The sequence below is a fragment of the Euleptes europaea genome, chromosome 4, assembly GCF_029931775.1.
Source record: "Euleptes europaea isolate rEulEur1 chromosome 4, rEulEur1.hap1, whole genome shotgun sequence".
Classification (NCBI taxonomy): domain Eukaryota; kingdom Metazoa; phylum Chordata; class Lepidosauria; order Squamata; family Sphaerodactylidae; genus Euleptes; species Euleptes europaea.
The window spans coordinates 78,777,044-78,788,651 of record NC_079315.1 but is presented as its reverse complement, the minus strand read 5'-3'; the positions used below and the strand labels follow the sequence as shown (position 1 = coordinate 78,788,651).

Below are 11,608 nucleotides of genomic sequence, written 5' to 3'. Positions count from 1 at the left end.
GGTTGGAGTGGCTCCTGAAGGCCCTGCCAGCATGGCTTCTGGATAGGGTTGCCAGGTCCCTCTTCGCCACCGGTGGGAGATTTTTGGGGCGGAGCCTGAGGAGGGCGGGGTTTGGGGAGGGGAGGGACTTCAATGCCATAGAGTTCAATTGCCAAAGCAGCCATTTTCCCCCAGGTGATCTGATCTCTATTGGCTGGAGATCAGTTGTATTAGCAGGAGATCTCCTGCTACTACCTGGGAGTTGGCAACCCTACTTCTGGAGGTCCATTGGTGTGGGTCTCAGAGACATACTGGTACAGCCAAAGTGGCTCTCTGCCACCCTAACCTGGGGCCCCCACTCTCAGGAGCAGCCCCTAGAAGGCACTAGCCTTAATAGCCAAAGAGGATGCTGAGGCAGGACCAGAGAGGGCAGCCCTGGTACAGCCAAGCCTGGCAGCAGTCCAAGCCCTGGCCTAGCTAGTGGGGAGGGGCAGCTAGATGGAAGGGTTGAAAGTGAGAAGGGATGGGGAGAAACAGAAATGGGAAGAGGGGATGAAGCAAAGACAAGGGGACGGGATGCTCTCTCTCCTCAGGTTCCTTGTGGGTCCCAACTTCTATATAAATTCTCAACCCTGCCAAATCTAAGGACCCTTAAATCTGGAGATTGGAGATGTAAACAGACAAGACAGATCTTTCTGAAAAATGTCCCAGGTTTACAGAAAAATCTGAAATTAAAAATAAAATAAAATTCACTGCCCAAGGCGCAGGAAATGGCCTCCAGCTAGGGTTGCCAGCTCTGGGTTGGAAAATACCTGGAGATTTTGGGGGTGGAGCCTGAGGAAGGTGGGTTTGGGGAGGGGACTGATTTCAATGCCATAGAGTCCAATTGCCAAGGCAGCCATTTTCTCCAGGGAAACTGATCTCTGTCACCTGGAGATCAGTTGTAATAGCTGGAGATCTCAAGCCACCACCTAGAGGTTGGCAACGCTAGCTCCAAGCCCTGTCAGCCCCATGCGAAGTGAGGAACGCAGCACCCAGCCAATTGGTTAGACAGACTACCTCTTCCTCTCTACCATTCTCCCTCCTGGGGAGAGGGGTTGGGGGAGGGGTCCTTTCCCAGGTTTTTCATTCCCAGTCTGCGCCTTCTCACAGGGTTGCTGTGAGGTTAAAATGCAGAAGAGGAGAATGATGTAAGCTGCTTTTGGCCCCCATTTGGGAGAAACGGGGTATATTAAATACATAAAAAATGTAGGTGAAGATCATGGGGGGCAGAGAAAGGCTTGGTTGATTTGTGAGCGTGAAGGAGAGAAAGAAACAGGGGAAGGTGAGGACACGAGGGTGGCTAGGAGAAGGGAAAGGGAATAGTGTGGGGATGGTGGGACAGGGGGAAATGAGGTGCCACTTGGAAGACCTTGCCATTTTCCCACTATGCAGGTGGTCCCCGCCTGGCAACCAGCACTGTGCAACTGGACTACAGTTTTCCCAGGTAGAGGTTGCCAGGAGTACAGAAGGATGGAAAACTGAAGGAAAATGGAGGAAGGGAGGAAGCTAAGGTGCTTTTAAGGGAAAGGAAAGAGGAAATACTGGGGGAAATACTGGGGGAAGGGGAAATGACTTACCCCTGCACGTTATTGCAGGTTCTCATTTATACACACATAATCCTACTCCCTACCACTGAGAGGTAGGAACTTCAGTAGTAGCAGTACAGGGTTTATTACCCATTAGAGAACTAGAAATTTAGATTTGTTTTATTTACTAGCCAAATGTAGTGAAAGCAATTCCATTCTTAAGGCATGCAGCAGATCTTTTAAACCTGTATTTAGTGCCAAGAAAGAGTCTGTAACCCCCAGGTTGCTTTATCTTCCCTCAGTTTATAACTCTGTCATTCTCCTTAACTGAACAGTGCTAAATTAGCTACAAACTATACATTTACTCCTTTGCACTAGCTAGAAAACGTCACATAAACAAATGTTGGTGTGGATTCATTCCAAAGCTGGAGAGAAATTCCAAGCAACCAAGAGACATCAACATTCTTTTGTTCAATCCCTGACCTCCCTAAAGTAACACTACTGGGAGTGATACACCCATTCCCAAAAACTGATGGTCAAATTAATAGCACTATTCTAAGAGAGAAAGACAATGGGAGAGAAGTTGAGAAATAGTTGAATGGCAGATGGTGGTCTGAGTAATGGAACTTGATATTTGTCTGGAGATGACTAAGCTTTCCACTGCTAGAGAGAAAATAGACGTTGACCTTGGCCGTGATGGATTATTTGCTCGTTTGATTAAAAGCTGCTGCAACTTTACCATGCATGGAACGCTGCAGATCAGGCAAAACGACAAAGAAAAGCTGCAGTTGTTACCTGCCCTACAAGTGTTTACTTTTGAAAAGGTGTAACTATGATAACAAAACTGATAAGAGGACCAGATCTCCTGTTAAAACCATCCATTTTAAAAATGTTAAATTTTACTATAAGGATCGAAATATAATTCTAAATCAACAACAGAGGTTTTATTCAGTGGATATTGGATTAGAACAGGATGAAATAGATTTTTTCATATTACTGTCATAGGTTAAACTGTATCTAGAAAATGGCTGTCTGGGTATGGTCAAGATGGACAAGATGTCTCTGCATTGGAGTATTGCTGAGCAATAACTTCTTTTCTGTGCGGAAGAACTTTTAACTATCTGTCTTTTAGTCTTTACTTGCTAGAGTTATTCACTGGAGCAAACAGATCACCCACTAATTTAAACAGCTAAATATGCTGGTAACCTTTTCCTAACAATTCATTTATTTTTAGTGGTTTCCTGGAGAAAAGTACTGATGGGCTATCTGAAAAAGCAATTAAGAATAGTGGATTGACTCCCTGGGTGACCTAGAAAATAATAGGCAGCTCAGGCAGCACAAGAAAATGGAACAGACAATATAACAGCCCTTTTTGCGTGCAATAAGCAACACAGTAATTAACTACCTTTTTGAGCCCGAACATCACACCCTCCTGCACACAGGAGAGGCAGGTAAATGGGAAAGGTTTTTGCCTCTGCAGGCTACTTTTCGGTTTTGTTCCAGCAGAAATTGTGTGCACCTACACTGTACTCTGTCATAAAAGTAATTACAAAATTACTGCACCATGTATTCCTGCTACGGAACAATAGATATTGCTGGCATAGAAGTGATAGTTCAGACATAGGTTATTGAAACACTAAAGATATTGGTCACAAAACTGGCTACATTTCCTTTGTTGGAAAATGTCAGTCACACATAGGTTGCCAGCCTCTAGGTACTGCTGAGAAAAAGAGGCACTTGGTACTACAAGGAAATGGGGAAAAAATGAGTACCAACACGACGTGTATATGCAAACACAATTTAGTGCAAGTTAAAAATAGTGCAAGACAATAACCGAACAAACAACAATCACCACTAAACAACAATAAGGAAAATTACTACGTGGCTCACGAAGAGTCTTCAAAAACGCTTTCAACGTTATTGTTTAGCAAGTCCCAGCGGCTCCAAGCATGGAAAATTCATAAAGAAGACGGTGGGAATGATCGATTCAAGGTGGAGAAATCGAATCAAGTTGTATGAAACGCAGTCCGGATTTACTTAATGTTTTCACTGCCGCGTAGGCGGCTTCATCAGCACACCGTTCAGATATCGGGAGACAAAGCTCCTTGGTACAGAGTTTTCAACACCTCAACAAAATTTAAACAATTCAAGGGCGCTTCAAAGCTGAACGGTGTGCTGATGAAGCACTTTGGGTCATGACCTTTGGCTTGCACTTCTCAGTCTTAAAAATAGGTTACCTGCAAGAAAGGGCTGGGGCACACCTACACAGTCGTACAACAGTTGGCTGGTGTTCTAAAATTCCTCCCCTGATTGATAGATAAGAGCTAGAGATCTCCAAAATTCCCACCTGTTACCCTAGGTGAAGTTGAATCTACTGCGCATGTCTTTTTCAGGTGTTCTTTCTACTAGGAAGTCCAATGCAGGCTAATTTCCTCTCTCCTTGATCTAATAAAGGATAGCTCCAAGGAAGGGAGGCTGATGCGTCTCCTATGGGATGGGTCAGACCAGAGGGTGAAGCAAGTAGCAAAATTCTGTGCAGCAATATATAAGATCCGTCAGACAAAGCTGGGGCTTGGTAATTTAACTTAAAATGGAGAATGTTGTATTGCCAAGCATCCCCCCCTCATCACATTGGTGAATTGCTGCTCTCTACCTAGCCTCAATGGGAATTTCATGTTTTTGGAGGAAAAAAACCTCTTTCTTAACCTCCAAACCACCACAGCGAGCATTCCTGGCAGCCTCTGGTAATTGGGAGAAATAAAAGTGTACGCTTGCAAGCCCCCCCTTTATTTAAACCATGATAACTTCTAGGGCACCCCCCCCCCCCAATCTCTAGGCAGAAGGACTTTCCCTGTTCTGCTTCTGGGTCCTGATTGATTGCAAGACCCCTCTGTTTTCCCAACCACCCAACTTCTAGGGCACCTTCCCTCCCCCCTCCCCATTAGTTTCACTAGTCGGTTACAATGCAATCTGATTAGAGAGTTCTGTGTGTGGTTTGTGTGTGTGCAAGAACTAGAGGCGTTGGGGGAAAACGTGAGCTCATTGTGCTATCGTCCTGTTGCAACGATGATCCCGTGCAGGTGCACCAAAATGCCGAGGGGGGGGGAGGTAGAGGGGAACCCAAGCAACATCATGATTACGTGTTGCTCCCTCCACACACCCCTCTCTCTTGTGTGCGTGCTATTTTATTGGAGGTGCGCTCTGAAAGCAGACGTTTCAGAGACATTAGAACGAGCAGGAGTGCAGGGGGGGAATTGGAACTCGCATCCAGGACAAACGCTTTTAAGGTGTTTTCCACACGTTTCCTGGACTGGGTGCGATAAGCCTCCTGGTTTAAGATAATCATAGAATATTACTGGAAGTTGGGGCCATACAGGCCATCTAGTCCAACCCCCTGCTTAATGCAGGATAAGCCTAGATCATCCCTGACAAGTGCTTGCTCAGCCTCTGCTTGAAGACTGCCAGTGAGGGGGAGCTCACCACCTCCCTAGGTAGCTGGTTCCACTGCCAAACAACTCTTACTGTAAAATTTTTTTCCTAATAACCAGCCACGAATGGCTTTGCATAATCCAGTACCCAGCAAATATGTGCTTAGGGTGCTACAGAGCTACCATTTCAGCGGTATAACATCAGTCCTCTTGCGTGTTGTTAATGTGCCAAGCTGACTCAGGTTGTCATAAAAGGGGTTGCCATTATTGCACTGGGATCAGCCCCCATTTTATATATTGTGCAACCAAGGCATGTTAAAGGCCCTTTTCTTTCCCTGTTCCGCATTTAGATCAGTGCCCAATATTTGCTTGCTTACTTATTCCATCTTGTGTCTCAGCGCTGCGGTTCTTTACAAACATTGAGACCACACACTCTGGGCTCTGCTAACACATGCTGCTGTATTATGGATATTGCTACGATTAAACAAAGGTAAATTTTAACATCACATCACATACATTTGGGCTGTTGTCATTGCAACGTGCCATCAAAAATATTTTATTGGACGAAAGTGCCTCGCTCAACCAATAATGTAGTTGGTTATAATTTATTATTTTAAAAGTTTGTTATATTTTTTTAATTGTGTTTGTTAAAATTTTTAATATGCTATAAATACCTGTAAAATATGTTAATTTTCTTTGAGATAAAATGTTTTTATCTTTCATTGTACATTTTCACAAAACACAGACTGGCACCAAGAAAAGACTGACAAAAATAATTTAACATCTGTACAATGCACTCTGGGTTGGAAACATTCAAGCAGCAGATTTTGTATCTAATTAATTTCAACATAGCTCTCATGAAACTGTTGTTACAACATAGGTACTCATCTTAAAAAGAAAAAGAAAACCACATGTTTAAGGGGTTACCCTGAATACAACAATGATGTATTGTCCATTGCTACTGCTGTAATTAAAGTTTTGGCATGATAACTTTCACATAAGTAACAAATAATTGCTCTTACTGATGTCTCCTGAAGAAAGCAGCCAATAAGTATCATGATCTAAGCTAGATAGCCATAAGGGCTAGAAGCACTGAGTTATGTACAATGTGGCTCCCCGATTCTGAGAACTTAGTAGATGGAGGAAGTTAACGTTTGTTTTCCACTTCCCATGATAATCACCTAATCATTTATTCAACTGGCACTTTCTATTTGGGCTGTCACCCATCACTGGTCATTTTGTTTCCCTTAATCCTATAGCAACTGGAGAACTTTCCCGTAAACCCCTCATCCCGCCACTACTTTTCTGTGTAAAGTACGGACCATGTGTCTAGGGTAAGGCAAGTGGATGGCGAAAGGAGGATGGAGAAGTGATGTGATTTTTATGAGGCAAAGATCAGACTAAGATTTTGATTACACAGTGTAATCACACTTTTCTTATTGTTACACTGGAGTAAATCAGGAATAAACCTTCTAAACAATGAAATGAAACCAGTGGAAAGTGATGTGCCGCTGAAGAACTCCAAAGATGCTTCGTAAAGTCATGTTTCCTGTGACAAGCAGCATCAGGACAGGAAGTAGAACAGGAAGTACTTAATAGAAAAGAGCTGCTAGCATGGGAGTTGGGAATGACTTTTGCTGATTTTGTGACAGCAGCAATTGTTGTTGTGCTTCCATGCTCATCATGCTAGCCATGCTGATCCCTTTTATATGAGCAATGGTTTGCATGGATAGTCTCATGGAGTTTATGAGTGTTCATGCTCCAGACACTGACAAATTTCTCCATCAGAAATCATGCTAAGATGTTATATAAATATTTTCCATAGCTCTCACATATGAACTCTTACTTGGAAAGGCACTGGGAGAAAATCGGTTTAACATAAAATGTGAAGAAAGGGTAATTTTAAGTATGCCTCCATGGAACTTCGAAGTTGATGGGTTTAAGGATAATAATCCTTACAACCAGAACTATGTAATCAACTATAGTTTACCCCTTCTCAGACAATTGTATAGGGAATAAATGCATGCTTGGTTTCCACCTGATTACGATGAAGGCAGAGTTTAACTTCCAGATTTCCCTCTCATTCTGGGATCCCACGACAGCAGAGGGGGAATAAATATTTCTCTCCTTCAAAAGGGAAGTGCCTCATGCCCTTAAGACAGCAAGCAGTGTGATCAGGACCCAAGGTGAACCATTCTTACCACTGGCTACATTCCAGGCAAAATGTATGCATTGTACCAAATTCATAACTATTGGCTTGTAAAGCATTTGTAACTATTGACTTGTTAGCAGATTTGGTTCAAAACTAGGCCTATATTGATTAGATAGGAAGAGGAAGAGACATAAAATCTTATATCCTATTCTGCTAGCTATAGAGTTTTAGACTTACATTAGCTGCTTAATCTTTATGCATTCCTCTGCTTAACATCACTCCATATTTGTAACTGTTGACACAACAGTTCAGTTTCATTTAGTATCTGCAGTCAACAGACTAGATTTTCTAACCGTGCCATTCTCAGCAGAGTTACACCCTTCTAAGCCCATCTATTTCAGTGTACTTAGAAGGCTGCCACTCTGCTTAGGGTTGCACTGTTAATTGCTACAGAAAATGTCCACATGGAGAAAACATGCCACTTTAGTCAATTTAGAATGATTTATATTTTATTGTCCACATTTCCTGAGGATCTGCTTCCTCGTCACCATCCCTGAGGATTGATGGTTTTCATCAATGTAAACGGTCACAACTCTGTCCATACTTGTGTTCTTTACTATACAGTACTTGCAGCTTCTACGCTTTCATCTTCTCTCACTATTTTCCTTCCTCTTTTTCTTTTTCTATCTTTTTCTGCCTTTGGTGGGATACAAGCTAAGGCCCATCCTCCACAGGCATTCCTATTCCAGCAAGCCACACTAATGGCCTTCGTTTAAAAGATCATTCCACATTTAATTTTGATTCCCCCCCCCCCGGCCTTTCATCTTTCAACAGCATCATCAGCCTTTCAACTCCTGGGGAGCAGGCTGGATGTTGACAAATGCGTCATTCACTGAGATGGACGTGAAACCAACTCTGGTTATATTTAGTGTTTTTCTGAGAAGTATTGAAATGTGTGAGCTTGGATTTCATCCACAGCTCAGTAGAGTTGGTTCTAACGCCAGAGTATAACTGGTACCCTCCTGTAGAGGTCTGACTCCCCACTCCCAGGCACTGATACTGTACCTTCCACAACAGCACTGGTTTCCTGCTTTGTCTATTGGAAGTGGGGCTAATGATTGCCCCATATGCAGCATCCTAAGGGCTGTTTGAGTTTCCCAGGATCTGTACAATCAACACAGATCCACTCTTGTTTTTTGGTGTAGTAGTAGGTTCTCCTGACAAGAGGAGCAGAGCTAACTGGTTCCCCAAATAAAGCAGATGTATTGAAGCTGTTTAGCTGCAGAGAAATGTTTTTAAAGGAACAATTTCATAAGTAGGGTTGCCAACCTCCAGGTGGTGGCTGGAGATCTCCCGCTATTACAACTTATCTCCAGCCAATGGAGATCCGTTCACCTGGAGGAAATGGCTGCTTTGGCAATTGGACTCTATGGCATCAAAGTCCCTCCCCTCTCCAAACCCCATCCTCCTCAGGCTCCACCCCCAGAATCTCAAGGTATTTCCCAACCTGGAGCTGGCAACCCTATTTATAAGTGGATCCAGAAGGAAGTAACTATGTTCAGCTATTAGAATCATCAGTATTTGGAGAGAAATTATTTTGCAATTACCTTATTTCTCCTCCTAGTTTGTTTCCAGGAACAGCTAAAAATGCTGATGTTGACCATTAAAGCCCTAAATAGTTTGGGGCAAGTATACCTAGGGACTGCCTTCCCCCGTACAAAGCTGCCCAGCAGATGAGATTGTCATTGGAGGCCCTTCTCCAGGCAGAAATGGTTGGAGTGGCATGAAGGGGCGGTACCCTTAGGCCCTTCTTTCTTGCTGCTTCTCTCTTGCCCTTCAGTCTTCAGATGAGAGCTGCTGGAGTACTATCTTCTCATCCTCTCCCTCTCTCTCTTTTAATGCAGGACAGCAAGCCATACATCTCAACGAAGTCTCAAACTCTTGGGAGATTTCTTTATGTCAAAAGAGTTCAGGCACCATATTGGTTGCCTCAGCTACCTCATTGGATGGTCAGGCATTCAACTTACATTTTGACCACATTGACCAGGGCCTTGACAGAAAGGTCAGTTCCCTTGGATTAGCATTGAGTGATCAAGGAGTCTCAGGAGAGTTCAGCAAGTTTGATAAGATCTACTGGGAGTGCATTGCTTGCTGCCAAGTACTGACAGGGATGGGGAGTGGATGAGGAAGATGCACTTTGGCTCTTGTCTGAAGGATGGAAGACAAGAACAGAGAGATGGGAGAAGGTGCTGGGAGAAGGATCTAAGGGAGCATTGTTTACATTGACAGTGGCCCAATCGTGTCTTTTGATGTGAGGTGGGTATCTATGGGATACAATGTCTTTTCTGTGGTTCTAACTATTTGTGGAACTACCTTCCAAGAGATGTTCACCTACTAATCTCTCTGTCATCTTTTAGGCACCTGGCGAAGTTTTCCTGATTGTCAGAGCTTTGGTAGTTGAGTTTTCCCTCCCCCCTTGATTTATATCTTTTATTCTTCTTTGAATTCAACAAAGATATCTGTAATTGGAACTGGACCACCCTTAAATTTCCTTGAGTGTATTTTATGTCTAAAGCATTGATGTACGCTGTTTCTTGGAAAAATGGTCAGAAAGGCTACATGAGAGCCTCTTAAAAGCTTTAAATTGAGAGCATTTGGGGCTGGGCAGAAATCAGGGCTAATATATTTGTGTGCAGTTTGTAGAGAAATGCTGGGGGGGGGGGAATCCCTGGAGTGAATTACTATTGTTTATGACTACTGCTCATGTCCAGCAAGTTTTCTTTTCACTTCTCCCCACCTTTTAGGTAGCTGGTAAGTAGAAAGCAACAAAAAAGTGATAATCCAAATTGACAGAATAAGTGGAAGTTGTTCTGGAATGAGAAGTATTATGGAAATGGGAAGGGAATATGAATATTTCCAACCTAGTGCCCTATAGCCTACACCTTTAGTTTTCATCATTCAGAATATCAACCAAGGCTTGGACTAATCTGTCATCTCTATGCTTGTATGGTTTAGAATTGTAAAAAAGATCAACATAGTCACTATATAGAGACTCCTCTGAGTCCTTCAGCTGGGGAGGTTGATTTAGTTTCTCAAAAGCCTTATAGAAATGTTCATACGGAATATTTAGATTTTCATCTGGAGTCTTCTTTGGTACTTTATTCCCGCCCATCTGACCACTAAATGCACTTTGCAGTAGGCGGAGCATTGCGTCTGATGGGGCCAGCTCCTGCCCTTTATCAATGCTGCGGATGGTACTTTCTGTTGCCTTGTTTTTTTCGCTCAAGTTCTCCAGTGTGGTGTGGTCCTGAAATGTAGATGAGGATGCAGAACATTAGAAGTAACAAGTAGGAAAGGGCAGGGAATTGTGGGAAGCATCTTATTTTCCCCTCCTTCACTATTTTCTCTTTCCCTTTTCTGAAAGCTCTTATAGCCTCCCTTCCAACCCAACAGCCAACCTTCATTTATCTGCTTCCCTGTCCTCAGTCCCCCCGCACCCCCAGCAGCCTCTACCTGGGAAAACTATGGCCAGGTTGGTGGTGCTGGCCACTGGGTCAGGCCCACTTGCATGGTAGGAGATGGGGAGGGGCTGTGGCTCAGTACTGGAACATCTGCTCCGCATGCAGAAGGTCCTGGGTTCAATCCCTGGCATCTCCAGTTAAAGGGACTAGGCAAGTAGGTGATGTAAAGATCTCTACCTGAAACCCTGGAGAGCCGCTGCCGGTCTGAGTAGACAATACTGACTTTGATGGACCAAAGGTCTGATTCAGTATAAGGCAGCTTCATATGTTCATATGTGGGGAAGCCTCAAGGACTTGTGGGGGGCACCTCACTTTCCCCTGTATCCCCCTCTCTGCATTGTTTCCTCTTTCACTCTTCCTAGCAACCCGTATAACCTCTGCCCTTTCCCTGACTCATTCTCTCCATGAAGATACACCAGCCTACCTTTTATCTGCTTCCTATCTTCAACAATATTTATTATTTATTTACTTCATTTATACCCCACCATTCTTCACAGTGGGGACCAAAGCAGTTCTACTCCTTTTTATCCTCACAACAATCCTGTGAGGTAAGTTAGGCTGAAAGTATGTGACTGGCTGAAAATTACCCAGTGAGCTTCCACAGCAAGATAGGGATTCAAATCTGAGTCCCCCAGACCCTACTCTAAAGCTCTAACCAGTACACAACACTGGCTTTCATGGGATGACTGTGGTTGAATAGTAGCAAGCGGCCAGGCCTTGTTGAGTCATGCAAGTCAGGTGGTATCAAGACAACCAGAAGTTGTTTCCAGGCCTAGGGTTGCCAATCTCCAGGTAGGACCTGGAGATCTCCCAGAATTACAAATGATCTCCAGACAACAGAAATCTCTCCTAATGGAGAAAATGGCTGCTTTGGAGGATGGCCTCCATGGCATTATATCCAGCTTAGGTCTCTACCCTCCCCAAATGCTGCTCTTCCCAGATTCCACTCCAAAATCTCCA

The 11,608-nt window shown here is 43.7% G+C and overlaps 1 protein-coding gene across 1 annotated transcript in view; it reads right to left on the bottom strand.

Moving 5' to 3' along the window:
• Positions 1-9,914: 9,914 nt before the first annotated feature.
• PCSK1 (proprotein convertase subtilisin/kexin type 1) overlaps positions 9,915-11,608 on the bottom strand; it is a 38,477-nt gene continuing 36,783 nt past the window's right edge. The window contains exon 14 of the mRNA XM_056849005.1: positions 9,915-10,434. Within this exon, the coding sequence (XP_056704983.1) occupies positions 10,072-10,434 (363 nt within the window). The 3' untranslated portion in view covers positions 9,915-10,071. The remainder of the gene's footprint in view (positions 10,435-11,608) is intronic.